The 17427-nt window shown below is 45.4% G+C and overlaps 1 protein-coding gene across 1 annotated transcript; it reads right to left on the reverse strand.

The window, feature by feature from the left end:
- Positions 1 to 378: 378 nt before the first annotated feature.
- On the reverse strand, positions 379 to 17113 carry LOC115318460. Its single transcript, XM_042286051.1, has 2 exons — positions 16974 to 17113; positions 379 to 3111 (listed from the first exon to the last, which is right to left on the reverse strand). Exons 1-2 carry the CDS (start codon positions 17111 to 17113, stop codon positions 858 to 860), a joined length of 2394 nt encoding a protein of 797 aa, XP_042141985.1. The 3' UTR covers positions 379 to 857.
- Positions 17114 to 17427: the final 314 nt, after the last annotated feature.

A 17427-nucleotide genomic window follows, 5' to 3' on the forward strand; every position in this document is an offset into this window, starting at 1 on the left:
GATCATCAGAAGAAGCTTCGCGAATATTCGTGCCGCGCTAATATCTTTAAACACTCTTTTTTTCCTCGTACCACTCATCAATGGAACCGTCAACCCGAGCCGCTTGTCATGGTATCATCCAACAATGTGTTTTTTTCCAAACTTCTTGAAGAGTGCCTGTACCTTATCTCCTGATATGTAAAATGTATTAATAATTGTATAATGCTTACTATTCTTCTTGTTCTTTCCACTAGCAAACTTTATGTCACAAAACCTAGGGTTTGTTTATTGTTTTCCTCTGGCTGTATGTTTCCCCCCCCCCCCTTTTCTGTAATGCCTCTGGGCGCTGAAGGGTATATTGAATAAGTAAATAAATAAATAAATAAATAAACACTAATATAATCTTTAAAATATTCATAACAGATATGTGGTTGTCTTCAAGGCTCCGAGAGTTCAACGCTTATTTATTTCTTAGACTGTGAAATGTGGGAGATGACTTAAAAATTGCGGGAAACCTCAAGCGTGCCACCATTTCACATTACTTGGAAGACTATACTTAAAAAATTGCAAACTGTCAGCAATACTAGCATAAAAAATTTCCAAGGCACATTTAATTCCAAATTATATATTGAAAAACAATGTGACAAGAAGCAACAGCCCATAAGAAACTTCTTAACAATGCCAACAAATTTAGGAAACAAAACTTCGTCTTAGGAAAGATTCAGGAAAATCCACAAGCCTGATACCAAAAAATAACATAAAGAAGGATTCTCTAGTAGTTAATTAAAACAAGAAATCATTTTGAATAAAAATTAAAACGAAGAGCTACAAGGAATTTCTACATATATCTAACACCTCTTGCAAAGGTGACTGGATGTTTATGGCTGGTCAGTGGGTTCCTCGATATCAGCCACCTTGAGGTATTGTCGGATGTGGAGCCAGTTGTCTAAGCCAATCTGATCTAGCTGGAGTTGTCCATTCTCGATGCACGTAACAGTGCCCTTGACAACACCAGCTGCCACCATGAAATGCTGGTACAGGTAGACCTTGGCACATCTCAGCCGTTCCTTGGCATCTTCCTTGGATTCGGAGGCATACTTCTGCACTTCCTCGACCAAAGCTGGGCTCCTTGAGACACACTCAAAGGCCTTGGCGTAGCGCCTTCCATGCGAACCCATAACAAACATCACTGCACGGTAGAGGGTCGACAAGTTCCGCCGCATCACGTCCCTGACTTTCGACTTGAAATCCGGGAAGTCCGAAAAATTTGCAGAGAGCAGGCTGTGGTTGTCTAGCAGACGTTCAGGAAGCTGGCTCATTGCCTGCAAATCGCTCTTAGAGTCAAGCCACAGCCAGATGTTGTTGAGAATGTTGCTGTTCCTCAAGATCTGCCACAACATGTTGGCATTCCGTTCGTTGAAAGTCCACCTCGATATGAATAAACTTGAAATGCTCCTATTGCACGAGATGCTGTCCAAGAGTGCATGTGTGGCCGCCGGTGAAGCGTGGAAGCGGAGACGGACAGCCCGCAGGGTTCTGGTAGATGCAAGAAACTCAGCCAGGGTAGTCGCTGCCTTGTACTTTATCGATTGATGGAAGAGGGCGATGTCTAGGTACTCGAGGTAGTAATAGCGCATGAGGTGCCGATATGCACTTGGGGGCACAGGGATTTTGGACCCCCAGTCTGAGTATGTCATTTCAGCGAGTCCCGAGCATTTCTCCAGTGCCTCAGTAAACAACTGGCTGCTGGTCAACTCAAATTGAAAGGTCACCCTTCTCTCAGTCCCGGTCTCACGGAGAAGCTCGCTGAATTGGCCGACTAAAACAGGGTCAATGCTTTCCAACGTGACCTGCTGGATCGTTCCATTGCATGAAAGTGCCTCCAGAAACCCCCTGTAGACGAAGATTTCGGCCAAGTCGTCTAACTGGACAAGATCGAGAGACAGCTTCTTCAGCGTGGTGTTCTTGCGAACTGCCTCGGCAAATGCGTCGTAGCAGGCAACTTCGCCCCCTTCGAACTTCAGTTCTTGAAGGCTCTTGTTCTGACCCAGCATCTTCGCAAGAGGTGTACCGTCCACCTCCCAGCACTGGTCAAAAAAATAAACCTCCAGAATCTTCAGGGTGCTGTGCTCCACCACAGCTTCTGCAAGCAGTTCCATCGTAGAATTTTTGAGGACAAAGTTCAAGAGGTGCAGTTCCTCGAGGATATGATTTATTAGAAGACCCTTGAAAACATTATCGAGCTCACCCATTCCTGTGCACACCATTTGGATTAGGGTGAGCTTCTTCAAGACGGTGTTGCCAGCGAGGAATTCTTGGAAGACCGCTCCTTCCTCGGGTACCAGAAAGCTGTCACCTACGCTGAGCACGGACAGACCAGGTCCCAGGCAGCGGAGCACCAATTCAACATCTGACGGTTCGAACGTGAAGTCCAAGGAGAGCGATGTCAGTGCTGACATCCTCTCAAAGACACCCTTAAGCAGCTCAGCATCGCAAGCAGGAGCGATACTCAAGAAAGATACCTCCAGAGACCTCAGCAATGGTAGCTTCTCCAGGGAGGCTTCCAGTAGCACCGCAGTGTCATTGGACAGCGCTAGTCCGCTGATGGTCAAGCTCTCTAGCTTTGTCCAACGTGTCATGGTGGAGTAGATCATCCTGAGCTCTTCTTCGCTCGTCTCGTAACTCAGTGTCAGCGTCCTCAGCCCAGAGTTCTGGCTCAGTGCAACGCCCAGATGGAGCTGGGAATGTTTGTTGGGACTGGGGAGTTGTAGGTTTGCAATGCAGCGATGTTCCTTGAAGAGCCAGTAGAGGAGCACCCATCCGTCGGGATTGCAGTCCTCCGTTGCGAGGCCGTCAGAAGCCCTGCGCTGTGGAGCGACGCTGAGTGTCTCCGGGGCCACTTCCTCAAGCAGCATGCCCACTTCTTGCAGAAACTGGTTCCAGATGTCGAGCTGGTCCAGCAGATGGCACGACTGGCCGTCGCTTTTCGTGCAAGGCTTGAAAAACCGGGGCAAATCGGCGTAGGCACCGATTTTGTTGAGAAAGCTGTATGCATCCTTGGCTGTGGAGATCTCTGGACAGTGATAGCTTGTTGCAAATCTCTGGAGTTCCCAGCAGCACTGGGAGACTGCCCTGAGAAAAGGACAAAAGAAATTGATTCACGACAAAGAAGGGCTGATGACCACTTCTATCAATACGAAAGCTGTCCAGGCTACAGCCTTTTTAGGGAATCGTAGGAGAACTGCCTCCTCCCATATTACTGCGTGCATGAACCAATAATTTGTGCACCATTCTATTTCAATATGTTTAGCATGGGGGGCATGTACCAAGGGTTTGTGTAGTTTGTGAAGTAAGTTGGGGGGAGGGGGAAAGGGTATACAGGGCTATCCAAAATACAGTTCAAAGTTTTTTTGGTTTTCTTTTTACCAAAAAAAAAAAACTATGCATTACCAAACTCTCATTCTCCGCCCAAATGTAGTGTTAGCGGTCCAAACCACATGTCAAAATTTCAATACTCACCTTTACCTTATCCAAAAGTTATAAGTGATTTTCTGAAATTCTCAGCGGGAAAATAGTGGCCAAAAAGGGCTTTGAATATGAGCTGAACGGCACCAATTACCAAGAACGGGCCCCATTTTTCCCATCGAAACATTAAAAAAATAACTATACGTTATGAATAAGGTAATGGTTATTTCTGAAACTTTGATACCTAGCTCAGACTGCTAGCACTACATTCGGGCGGAGGCTGAGCGTTCGGCAATGCATCTTTTAATTTTGTAATAAAAAAAAAACACAGTAATTTCTTTTCTTTTTTTTTCTTTTTTCTTTTTTGGGGGGGGGGGGGGGGTGGGGGAGGGGTGCACACTTGTATAGTTGGTGTTAGGCTAAGAGTAAAGTGGAAGCTTTTCCAACCTCTCCCCCCTTTGGCAGAGCGAACGCTGGAGAGGAGCCTCCTCTCCAGCGTTTGCTCGGCTGAAGCGGAAAGAGGTGGGAGGAGCTTCCGCTTTACCTGTCACCGACTACTGATCACGATGTTGGCCGCGTGGCGAGTTCGGATATTGCATTGAATGCCATTTCATCAAACCCATTTCAGTGAACACCGCCTAGTTGAGCAGTATAGAATTTTTGAGAATGGAAGAATAGCAGTGTTATATCATTATAATTTATAAACTTTATTTTTTTACAGAGTGAGGGAACTAATAAGGAACTTTATTTCTCTGCTACTTCCAGTTCTGTTTCATCATTGTGACTGATGACTTGCAATGTTAATGATGCCTATAGAAAATGAGAACACAGACCTAACATCTTTTGAAACCTGTGATTGTCAGGTGCAGTGATGAAGGTATGTTTTTTCAATGGTACGTCATCGTTCTTGAAAAGAGACAGACTGCTTCTTGCACGAAACCGTCCATGGAGCAACGATTTGTCTCTATGTCGCATTAAAAAAAAAAAAAATGCAATGTATCTTTTAGTTTTTTTTTTTTCGTAGTCAGCAGAATTGTGGACATGCCGACTCCATATCACGTGAGCGTACGATGTTTTAGCGAAGAACGGTCATTTGAGCGAATCGACGCTTTAGCGAATGACTGGGGCACTTGTTAGCAAACCCTCCCCCCTCCCCGGCGTTCACGGCGCTTTGTGGCGACAGTCTGCGGCGGTCCTGTACGAAAACCGGCGGCCGACAATACGCCAAAGACTAAAGTGCCTTTCGATGAAAAGCCGGCCTTCGACTTGTGCCCAAAACAAAGAGAACAGAAGAAAACACAGAGCGTCGCGGGCGTCGATGTCGGAGAAACCGCAGGATCGAGCACTGGGGCGAGACTGGCTCTGCATGTAACGCGGAGCCCCTTTTGTACACGCGTGGGCTTCTGGAACATTCGGCCTGGAACGTTCGGCTCATAGAACATTCTTAACTGGATCGGACGAGGAGGTTCTCAAACTTACGAGAACGCCATGTAGAAAGAATAAATAAAAGAAGGACATGATTGTAAACCTGAGACTGGGGCAGAAAGAGAACATAACAGAAGGTAGTAAAAGAGGAGGCAACGTCTCAAACTCAGCTGCAAAGTTTAGTTCGAACACGCTTTATATACCCCATCTCCAATGCCGTCTCTACAAAAAAAAAAAAAAAAAAAAAACACGACAAGAGGACATTGACACTTCGGTAAACCTTCTCTTATCTCCCTTGACCTTGGCTGTGGGACACTCACACAAAGGGTCACATTCTAGCATAAGCTCCGCTACCCGGCGGAGGTTATGCTATTATACAGGTTATACTAGAATGTGACCCTTTGTGTGAGTGTCCCACAGCCAAGGTCAAGGGAGATAAGAGAAGGTTTACCGAAGTGTCATTGTCCTCTTGTCATGTTTTTTTTTTTTTTTTTTTTTTTTTTTTTTTGTAGAAACGGCGTTGGAGATGGGGTATATAAAGCGTGTTCGAAATAAACTTTGCAGCTGAGTTTGAGACGTTGCCTCCTCTTTTACTACCTTCTGTTATGTTCTCTTTCTGCCCCAGTCTCAGGTTTACAATCATGTCCAACTAACACCAGCTCGCCTGCACTCTGACTATTTTTTCGTTAAATAACAGAAGATTCCGCTCCCTGGAATCGAACCCGGATCCTTCGCGCGACAGTCAAGCACGCAACCACTCGGCCACGCACGCATTCGCGAGTGGCTATATATTTCCGACGATGCGACGACAGCAGTAGAGTAAAACATCTAAAAAGCATTATACAATGGTCCAACATGCGGTGAAAGGAAATTCGACGAAACGCGCTCGAAGAAACGGCATTCGCTGAAACGGCCCTCGATTACATTTCCGGTACCCCCGGCGTGGAACTTACGGTAGGTCACTGGGTGGTGGTGCCGGGCGTTTCCTAAGCTGCGGAAGCATGGTCAACCACTGCAATTTGCCACCGACTTCCTCATTCGGGATTTTCCCACACCAACGGCCCTGTCGATGACAGAAGAGACCGAAGAAAGAGGATGTGCACAACTGTGATGTGCGCGGCACCGCACGAAAAAGGCGCGCAAAAGAAAAGCGGAAGTGACGGAAGTAAGAAAATAAGTATATAGAGGGGAAACAATAATATATTTAAAATGGGCGGAATGTTGCGCCATCCTACAGCGTAATTTATTCACATTAAATTTATTTATTTATGCATATCCGGCTGCATATTGGCAGTCAAGGCAGGATAGGGCATACAGAGCATAGACACGAAAAAGCACTATACTCTATTTCACCTTATGATGTACCGCAGGAAAGGCTACAAGCGCGAGCTCCTTGGTCTGGGGCACAACTCGGCGGCACAGCGCTATGAGCTCGCGCTTCTAGCCTTCGCTCCGGTACAACCAACGAGGTGGGTACAACATAAGGTGCACACGAGTGAAAAAAAAAAAAAAAGCATTTGTGAAATAACGCTGTAATGCTGAAACAAAGTCCTGAACTGACGAGGCATAGCCGCATAGGTGATGTTGGCGGGAAGATTATTCCATTATTTAATGGTGCACGCGAAAGAGTAGTTTTTTTAAACATTCAGTGTTCCCAATGGTGTTAAAATGCTAATGTCGTGTAAGACGAGATGTTTTGAAAGGTGAAAGGAAGGAATGGACAACGAGCTTGGGAATAGAAGATATGTTCTTGCAAGAAATATAGTAGTACTAGTAGTAATCATGTTTATTCGCCAAATAATAATAATTAGTCGTTAGTTGTTTGAAGCAACATTACTGGAGCCAAGCTCAGTTTCGCAGCTCCCTATTCTCGCCTGCAGAGGCGAGTGGCCCCGGTGGCGGTCACGAGAACTAGCGGCGCTGCAGTCGGATCTTGCTTCCATAGAGTTATTATAATGTACGCTAGAGGTTCAACTGGCGCTAGTGTCTATGCGACTTCCGTGACGCAAATTGAAGCAGACAGCAACCAGTCTACTTTTGCGGTGCTCGTGTGCATTTCTATGGGAAAACGCGCATGCATTTTTCCTCTTCGCCGGAAAATAACACGGAACACTTTGGTTATTTGGGTCGTACCGAATAGTATGTACCGTGATTAACACTGTGAAAGTGTAATTGCTTAAGTTAGCGCATTTTTATTCATCAGTGAACGATGTTTATCTTCGCTACATTTCAATCCCAAACGTGTGTTCCGCAGCAGGTGTGTAAAAACAAGCGCCGATTCAAAGCAAAATTACAATCGAAACGAATATAGAGTGGGTTCAAGGCTCGCCAGCATTCCGGTGACGATTGTATATTGATAATATGCCAGTCCTGTCACTATATAAAAATGATCCCGTGGTGCATGAGCGGATAAAAACCTTCAAAACGTAGATAATAAAGTCCGTGGGCTATGAAAGGTGTCTCTTCGTATTGTTTTCTCTGCCGGACGGCTTTTATCGCGCACTTGTTCTCAAAGATATCGAGCGCTCGGGTGATATTTTGAACGTAGAACAAGCAGCTTCGCTCAGGGCAGAAAGAATAAAGCGGTACTTACTTATTTAAAATCGGAATGGATTACGTGGCCTTCAATTTATTTTGATCGTACATGCACTGCGAGTTACTGATCCAGTGTTACTGCGTAGCTCTTGCCGCCGCTCTCGATTTTCCCGATGTCCCCCGTTCGTTTGGCATGTATATCCCCCATGCTGTAAATCGCCGACGCCGCGTTCGCGCTAACAGTGTCCGACAGTGCACATAAATACACGTACGAAGCCGTTTTAGCACCGTTTTTAATGCGATGAATTCGTAAGAAAAACGCCGTAACTGACCAATTCTTTCGTCGGCCTGACTGAGAAATGTTCAAAACTACCTAGTACGTACGAATTATTTGGGATATTTGCTCTTACGATCGAGCGCAGAGAGAAAATGCACTCGCTTTTTCCCATAGAAATACATTACCGGAAGTCAATTTTCGACTGGTTGCTGTCTGCTTCAATTTGCGTCAGCACACTAGCGCCACTTGAACCTCTAGCGTACATTATAATAACTCTATGCTTGCTTCCCTCTCTCGCGCGTCGTCGACTACCACCGCGTTGAGAGCTTCATTTTCTTTTTCCATTCTTCCTTTATTTTTTTTACTTCCATGTGTATAATAGCAAAGAAAAAAAAAAAGACGATGAAGGATGAAGTGTAATACACCACAGAGATCAGAGTCAGCGCATTGTGAGTGTTCTTTATTTGAGTGTTTGAAATTTATTTTTGTGTGCATCCGTTTCCTTGCGCTGTGAAGTGTTAGTATGAATCATCAACTGACCCAAGCTCAAGTATTGCTATTCAAACTTGGCGGGCGAGACAATCCGGAAGCAAGACTCGACTGCAGCGCTGCTAGTTCTCGTGACCGCCACTGAGCCCACGTCGCAGGCGGAGCTGTGAAACTGAGCTTGCTCCAGTAACGTTGGTTTAGAGCAGGAGTTTAGCCTGCCACAACATGGCGACATTGCTTTCGACGATCCGTACGCCGTAAACAAGACCTGGTGCAGTTCCGACGCGAAGTTGCTGCCACCGACGTCGACGGCTCACGTCGTCGTTTATATAGTTTTTTCGCCAAGCCAGTTGACGGCCGACGCGGTGCAGGCGTAGAAGTCTTTCGAGACCTACGATTACTTCGAGTCACTTTCCGCACTGCCGGCGGGATCAGTACATTCACACTGGAAGCGGATCCGCGTTCGCAAAGCGGTTGCGAACGCGGTTGTATCAAGTGCGCGTGCAATTGTACTGGATCTTTATACAACCGCGTTCGCAACCGCTTTGCGAACGCGGATCCGCTTCCAGCGTGAATGAGCGGTTAGGGTCTGCGGAAGTGTATTTATTAACTAGTTAAATACACACAGCGTCGCCGAGTCGAGGTATGATAATTTTCCTACCCTCATGACCACAAGGCATGACTGGCGGTAACGCTTTGTCCGTTCTGCAGTCTTGGCGGTAACACGTTACTTTTTTCAGTAACATAGTAACGTACTCGTTAATTTTTTTAAAACAGTAACGGAAAACGGGCATTCACGTTACTATTTCAAGTAACGGGTAACGTAGTTACGTTACTCGCTTGGTAGAAGAGCGTGTTGGTTAAAGTCATGGATGAAGAAAGAATAAACAATTAAAACAGGGACAACACAACCACATCTTTCAAATTAATAAACAATTAAAACAGGGACAACACAACCACATCTTTGAAAGATGTGGTTGTGTTGTCCCTGTTTTAATTGTTTATTCTTTCTTCATCCATTACGTTACTCGTTTCTTCTTCTTCAAAAGTCTACATTTCAATTTTTTTTCGTGTTTTTCGGCGTCAAGTCACGTGAATTACTGAGTTTTCTGCGTTTTTCTTTGCATTTTTTTCTCGTGAGTATTTAAGTGAAACCGTAAAAAGAGATAAAGTAATTATGTTCAGTTTCTGCATGAACATAATGTTTCTTAAAATATGATCTGCATACATGTACCGTCAAAACACTAAAACGAGTTAAATTAAATGTAACGCAGAAGTAACGTGCGCTACTTTTTATCGGTAGCGGTAACGCCTTCCGTTTATTTTTAGGTAACGTAGGTCGGTAACGCGTTCCTTTTATTTGCAAGTAATGAGTAACGTATCTCGTAATTTTTTCTCGGTAATGCCTACAACACTGACGTTCTGTCGCCAATCTTCTTCCGCCTGATAGCGCGGGCGTAGCGAATCTCCGACGAGCGCTTGGCCGGTGCTTTGTGCTCGAACATCGTGGGATCGAAATCCCGCCGGTCTCGATCTGACGACGGTTTCCCTCCACATAAGCAAGCCTCGGGACGGAGATTGAAATGGAAGCCGCACTTGCCTTCAAGAAAGTGCTTGCCGGACGAACCGTCGTCCGTGCGAGGCGACCATTACTTTCGGTTAGGGATGCCGCGAACTTTTTTCGAATCGAAGTTTCGATGATCGAATCAAGCGGTTTGGAAGGTTCAAAAGATTTCGATTTTCGTATTTTCGATATCGTAAAATTTGATGGAAGTCAAATTTTCGAACTTGTTAAGTTAAGAAGTTCGACGTTTTTCGAACCGTCGAACTTATTACGCTAAAAAATTCGATCCTTTTCGAACTTTTGAACTTATCACGCTGCAAAATGCGATGCTTGTCGAACTTCCGAGCTTGACTGACCAAAAAATTCGATGATTTTCGAACCTTCGATTTTCTTCCACTAAAAAGGTCGAGCTGTTCGAACTTTCGAGTTTCCTATGCTCAGGAATTTGATAATTTTCGAACTTTCGAACTTATTTATCAAGAGAATTCGAAAAGTTTCGAGCTTTCGAATCCTGAACAGTCAGAAGTTCGACGAACGTCGAACTTCTAGGGTAAACGTTCGACGTTCGTCGAACTTCAAAAGACCGGCGGACGGTTTCATTTGAATTCAAGTAGTGAGGTACATTCGTAATTTTTTTTCTCGAACTTTTACATGCGGTGTTGCGTTCTTTACGAAAGACGATGCAGTTTATTTAAATGTTCTGGAATGCTTAGTTTTAAAGAAATAAATTCCCGAAGGAGCGAGGAAGGACGACGGGTTTGTGACGATTATCGTTTGTGCCAGATTTGAAGCGCGATGTAGCCGAAGCTATTTATGGCAGAGATGTTAAACTTTTTAAGATTGATCTATGTTAGCCTAGGTAAGTATCGTCTTAAGATATTATCATTGTTAAAAGGAGGTGAGTTTCTAAGAAATTTCCAAACATGTATCTGCATGCAATTATGCCCTAAACTTGGTGTTTATTTTCGTCTAAGTTGTTTGAGGTATCGCATTTAAATTAACACCACAGACAGTACATATCATTGCCATCTGCAGAATGCAAAATAATGGGAGAAGATTTCTAATATTGTTCAAATTCAGCACGTCATTAAAAGAAAGCTTTTTTTTTTTTGGTTCACGTTCCTGGGACGTGTTTCTTTTAGCCTGTACACATTTTGGTAGGAGAAAGTTGTTTCGAAGTTCTGAACCTCTGAACATGCAAGAATGCAACATTTCCGGTGAGTTCTTGATAGTTTTTTTTTTCTAGCTTTTTATCCCCGCATTTATTAATATGTTTTTTTTTTTTTCTTATTTTTTTACCATTGGCACAGTTATTTAGGTCGTTAAGACATAGCTTTGAACTTCCGAACCACTAAGCATGTGACGAGTAGTGCCTTGTTTCTAACAATGAGTTTCTAACAATGACCATCTACGCGATATTTTATGCAGTGAAGAGCGACAGTAGCTATACATATGCATAAATAATTTCAGATTAAAATAAGCTTGACCACGCCCTCTTTCCCCGTATTTTTTTCTTTAACAGTCCGAAATATCTGGAAAGGGGCTGAAGCCCCCCCCCCCCCCCCCCCCCCCCCCCCCCCTTCCCGTATTTCCTCTTCCGACGCCACTTGTATGGTAGAACGCACCTCGACCTCGAGTTGTGTAGGCTTCTGTGCTTTTTGGGAGGCGATTCCTCCGTCCCAGAAAATAAACCTCCAGGACAATTACAAACTTAACTTACTATAGGCCAGCGTCACTCGGGCGGCGTTCGATCGGATGACACCAGCGTGCAAGGGGTGGGGAGGTAGTTTGCCAGGTCGCTTCAAGGTTTTTCTGAGCCTCAACCTCCTGCCCGCCCCTGGCCATTTCGAACTAGATGAGTATCGTAAAACAGTGTGTTGGTGTGATCACTACTGCGTGATGCACGTCAAAGACCCACCCCCCGGGCTGGCGGTCACAATTACTGATCTATGGTCAGACGTCACTCTGCACTGGCAAATATTCCAACACATCCGGGACACTCGTCGTCTCATTTAATTGCCTGACCAACTTCGCAGAGTCTAGATATAACACCCTAACTTTTCTAAACTTGATTTTGTGAAAACCAGTGAGTCGTGAAAACGTTATTTGAAACTGAAACTGTGGAGGAACTTGAAAACCGGACTTCGAACTTTGAAAACTTGGACTTGAAAAGAATTCAAAATCTTCGAAGTTTTTTTTTCCCGAATTTCGAAATTTTCGAACTTTATGCAGAAAGAAATTCGAAATCTTCGAATTGTTCGGACTTCATGTCTATAAAAATTCGAAGCGTTCGAAGTTTTCGAATTTTATTTCCAAAGAATTTCGAAATCTTCGAACTTTTCGAACTTCGCGATCCCAAGAAATTCAGATTTTTGGAATATCTCAAATTTCAAGTTAGCAAAGTTCGAAATCTTCGAATTTATTGAACCTCAAGTAAAAAATATTCAAAATACTCGAACCCGAAATTTTAAAACCGTGTAAGATTCGACCTTTTCGATTTCGAAACTCTACTGTGATCGAAAGTTCCTAATTTTTCGAATTCGAACCTCGGTCAGTACGAAAATATCGAAATGTTTTGATATCGAACCTGAGTTCGCTTCGCAAATATCGAAACCTTTCGAAATCGAACCTAGGGTGGTTAGCGACATCCCTACGTTGGATCCACGGATATTACCCACATTCTGCGCCTTGCAGAATTAGCCGAGAACTTGTGGAAACTCACTCCGCTACTTTTGCTGTATGTTTCGGTGCAAATAACGGCGACACAGCTTTGCGGCTTGCTGAAATGCTACTGACGCCCATGCAAAACGCCCGCCCTTTTGCCCACATGACCCGGCGCCGGCGCGATCGCAGCGCCGCCGCAGCTCCGTGACGTCAAACCCGCGTGTCGGCCTTTTTTTTTTTTAATTTTCGAAGGGAAAATGAGGTTCATTTTTCGCCCGATTTCGGTTTCTGGCGCTATAGAGCCTCCGTCGTCCACCATTTTTCCATTAAAAATTTCAGAAAATCGTTTATAGCTTTTGAATAAGATAACGGTTGGTGCTGAAACTTTGGCATCTTGCTCGAACGGCTGGGTCTACGTTCTGGCGAAGTTTGAGCTCTCCGCGATGTCTAGTTTATTTTTGCAGTGCGTAAAGCCGGGGTTTGGATTTCTCACGAACACTCGGAACACCCATACCAAATCCTTCCACATTCTCCGTGGAGACAGCCCTACTCGGCTCGGGCCCTGAGCAACAGCGAGAGCTGATAGCTCGGGCCAGAAAAATAGCGGTAGCCTGCGGGGCCTTGGCAGAGGGCCCTGGACGTGGGGACCTGAACCTAGGGGGGGAAACCCCTCAAATAAGAAACAATTGAAAGTTTTTACCACCCACCACCACCACCGGTATATATATATATATATATATATATATATATATATATATATATATATATATATATATATATATATTTTTGTGTCTGTGTGTGCTGCATGTTCTTGGCGTGGGCCTTCGGTCTTTCTATTCTCTGCCACCAGCATCTTTACTTGAGTGCAAATACACATTATCATTATCATTATCAAACGCGAATGTTTTCTTTCAGTTCCTCCTCAAATTTTGATAACGGAGTTGTAAGGATCGCATTGTTGGCGTGGCCAATAATGCAGTGCCTAGGATTCCCTCAACAAGCTTTCCGACCCTCGCTTCCTCGCGGTGACGACATTTAAATGTGGTGCACAGTAGATTTAACACGATCGAGTACTGCGTGGGTTGAGAGGGTGCACGCTGGTCGTTTTTCTCTAAGTTTTCTTTTCTGCGACTGCCATTGGGTGGAGCTCCACCAATGTCTAGTTTCAAGGGCGACAGGCATCCCCCACCCTCAGTTCCACAAATAGAACATTTTCTCAACTTCGCAGAAGTTGTAGCTTGTAGAATCCAGTAAGTAGAACTAACCGACAGTAGCCAGCAATGGCGACCCTTGCAAGCTTTGTCCTTCTGCCCGACCCGCATCACAACTAATCACCCCTTCCGCAGACGGCCATGCAGAAATGTCAATTTTTTTCGAAGTAAATAATTATAGATGTTGCGCTAACATAAATGTCATATTTCTTTTCGATAAAAAAAATAATAAACGCCTCAATGAGCTATCAGTTTTATCGTTTGCTTTCTTTGAAAACTTTGTCGATTTCGAAAAGGACACTTTAGGGGAAGGACCATTTGCGGCGCTGTGTGGCACAAACTCCTTCCTTCTCCTTTTAGGAGATTGTCCCTTCTAGCATGAGCGGTCCGTTTGACAGCTGCATGAGAGTGACAGAGGGCTCCTTCATTATATAGTCACTGACAACACTTGAAAAAATGAAGGATGCGGCTCATTATGTTCGTGGTTCTTGCTTCGTGATTTGTCCGTGGGCGTTCTTGTTGGCAAATGCCGCAATCTGATTAGCCGAGGAGCGATAATAAGATGCACGGGACCCGCCACGCTCTGCGTTGCTTAAAATGTCAGTGACTATAGTCATAGCCTTCTCTGTACTCATAAAGCCTGGCAGTTCGACGACGGAGCCATTGGGTGCCCGGTCGCAGATTTGGAGTGCGAGACTCTGGTAGCAAAGAGCATTTCTCGGGGAACCTAACGTCCCTGGATATTTTTTCGGGGAACCTGGTCGTCAGCGCTCAGTTTGTGCAGCGGCGAGGACCCGAAACACACTTTTTCGTTCGGGAGAAGTGTGTTTGGGCGTCTCGCCGCAGCGGGGCCCCAGTCACGTGGCTTTCCTCTCATCCGTTGTCTGCCGCTCCACCTTTTCCATTTCAGCGGGCGCTTCTCGTGGCGATCTGCCAGGCTTTGTCAGTATATATAGGAGGTTATGCTACGGTTTAAGTTTATATGGGAGCAAAGTCAAATCTACGAGCACGCGCGCGTTGCCCTGAAATGCTTGCTCTGCACGAGCGCGCGTGCTCGGCAAGGACGCTGAAAGCCCTGAGCTCGCTCTTGTAATCAATTTGGGCTGGGATAAATGCTTTTATATTGAGACTTTACTCCGTTTCACCTTACGTTGTACCGCAGCGAAGGCTAGAAGCGCGAGCTCATAGCTTTGGCAGCTGCCCTTGGTGCACAAGAGCTTGTGCCGCCGAGGTGAGAGCAAGGAGCTCGCGCTTGTAGCCTTTCCTGCGGTACAATACAAGGTGAAACAGAGTATAACCGCATGTCGTTTAATGGGCAAAAAAAAAAAAAAGAAGAGTGTAGAAAGTAAAAAGTTAGCTTTTCGGTACATATCATTTGAAACCATAGCGGACTATATTTCGGACCTCCATCGAAAGCTCTCCGGCTTTTCGCTATGGTACATCCGCGGCAGCACTCAAAGCACGCCCGCGGCACCCAAAATACGTCAGCCGACCCCAGCTCACGCATTGAACACGAGGAACTGCGTCATTCGGACGTATGCACTCGCCAACAACCCATTCGTCGACGAATATCTTGGATTCGCGTTCGTGGCCAATGAGTGCCCTGAGAGAAGTTATCGTCACTCGCGAGTGACAGGTTCTATGGTGTGCTTAAAAAGCGCGGTGGAAGCTTGGAGTCATAGCACCGGTGCCCAAGGTCACAACAAGGTGATTTCTCAATTTCTCACAGTCTGCAAACAAAAGACAGTCCGCAAACGCGAGACACCGCAATATCCGTGGTTCGAATGCCGCGTGCCAAGCTTTCTCCTGGAACTCATTGCCACGTGGTATTCGAAGCATTGATCTCGCGGTGACTCGCCTTCGAATCTGTATGCAGACTGTCTTTTGTATGATGTATAAGCACCGTGACCCCGGCTTTAGAGTCACAATAGACCTCTTTCAAAAGTCAGAGTAACCTTGTGGCAGTCCCAAAAGCTCCAATATTGGCGCTCTAATGGCGGTGATTAGAGATCATGCTCGGCTAAATCAAGCACCGTCGATTTCGGGAATCGATGGCGGAGTAAAAGGACCGACATGTTTCTCCCTTTATGCACTGTCATAGCCTCCCCGGTGGCTCTCTGCTTTCCAAGACGTTCGATTTTGTGGTGTGGAGAAGCAGTGTAGTGTCGCCATTAGAGTGTCGGTTTTGGCTCTGCACAAGGTGGGTAGGCTGACTATTCAATCAATCTGTTATTGAATTAATATACGTTTATCATTTTCCAGGTTCAACCTCGGGATTTTTGTCAAACGTTGCTCCACCAAGGAACCGCGTATGTCTCAGTTTGTCCGGAATTCTGAGTTTTCGGTCCATCTATCACTCACTGACAGAGTCAATTTCAAAGGAATTGTCATGTTTTCTGCCAACCGGAGCACATACCGACGACTATATTTATGGCGTTAGGCAATCTATATAATGCATAACAATTCGCTGTTTTTATAAAATTAGTTAAACAATGAGTGACAACTTGATTGCGTGCGGTACCGACATAAGCCACTTCGCTCGGAAAAAAAAAAAAATACTGTAAAATCCCACTTATCCAAATTTTTCTCAAAATCCCCGGACAAACTCCGTTTAATACGTTCAGTTGATTGAACACTCAAACTTTTTCTTCGAGGTCCATTGAAATTTGTTCAAATATTTCAGTTACTTTTTTTTTGTATCTTACTCGTATTTCGTGAATTTTTCTCTTGGAGGAAACTAAAATGGATACATGTTGTGCTTGCTAGTCAGTTACTGTTTTGAGTTGTCTTTTTGTGTGCCTGTGTATTTCTAAAAGAGGTACATACATTGTACGTATTCCACATCTATTCATGTAAATACTCCGGCGATGACAGTGTCCTAGCACCACAGTATGCACACACTCTTGCGACCTCTTCCAAATGAACACTCAAGGGAACCTCGCCGTCTTGTCTTTCGCAGCACCCCTCTGTCCGAGACAAGTGTGCCGCTCCGTCTCGGCATTTATGCCGGGGAGAGAGCAAGCACTCTCCCCAGGCTGAACTTGAACGTCGCGCAGTTCTCGCCCCAGAGCAGCCGCCTGCGCATCTGGGCCATGCAAAACTCACCGCGTCCCAGGAACGCATTGCCGGCCACGACGCGACGAAGACATGCTTTCGGGGTCACTGCTTCGTCCGTCGACCGGGCCCCCTCTCTCCGCGTTGTTCCCCTCAACCGGTTTCGCTCGCTCCCTGGACCATTCTATCTGGCCGGGCATCGTCGGCACAAGGCACACGACGCGAGCTGAGCTCTGCTGCCGCAGTCATGTTCGCCAGGCAAGCGGCCGTCTACAACGGTGTCTTCCTAGCGGTGCTTCTGGTCGCTTACCTGGTGCCCGGGCTATGGCTCTTGGTAAAGACCTGTGGCATCATATGCTTCCTCTGCATGCTCACCCGAAGGATTACCACGGAGGTGTACACGCAGCTGGGCAAGAAGCCCGTGACGGCCAAGGACAGGGCTGTCCTCATCACAGGTAGGTTAATTAAGGCTTCAGCGAAAATATTCCGAATCCTTCTAATAAGTGTTTCTTTCTTGAGGAGCATCGTACCAAAGGCCCATTTCCCTTACAAAAAGTATCAATGAGTTTCAATTGAGTTTCTAATGAGAATACATTAGAAACTCAATTGAAACTCATTGGTACTTTTTGTGAGGGTGGGGTTGACTAACTTTCCGCATTCTAAACAAACACACAACATAATTACTTCATTGCTTTAATTTTACACCAGCGTCCATTCCATCCCATCACAGCAAAACGCTGTAAAAAAAATGGCTCCGTTCCTCC

Source organism: Ixodes scapularis, unplaced genomic scaffold, assembly GCF_016920785.2.
Source record: "Ixodes scapularis isolate PalLabHiFi unplaced genomic scaffold, ASM1692078v2 PGA_scaffold6__148_contigs__length_123643588, whole genome shotgun sequence".
Lineage (NCBI taxonomy): Eukaryota > Metazoa > Arthropoda > Arachnida > Ixodida > Ixodidae > Ixodes > Ixodes scapularis.

Excerpts from the sequence above, each read along its gene's own strand:
- LOC115318460 (XM_042286051.1), bottom strand. The coding sequence starts at position 17,113 with ATGAGGACAGCCCTGTCCTTGGCCGTCACGGGCTTCTTGCCCAGCTGC. Across the intron at positions 3,112-16,973 it reads AGCCATAGCCCGGGCACCAG|GGCAGTCTCCCAGTGCTGCT; the intron begins GTAAGCGACCAG and ends TCCTTTTCTCAG.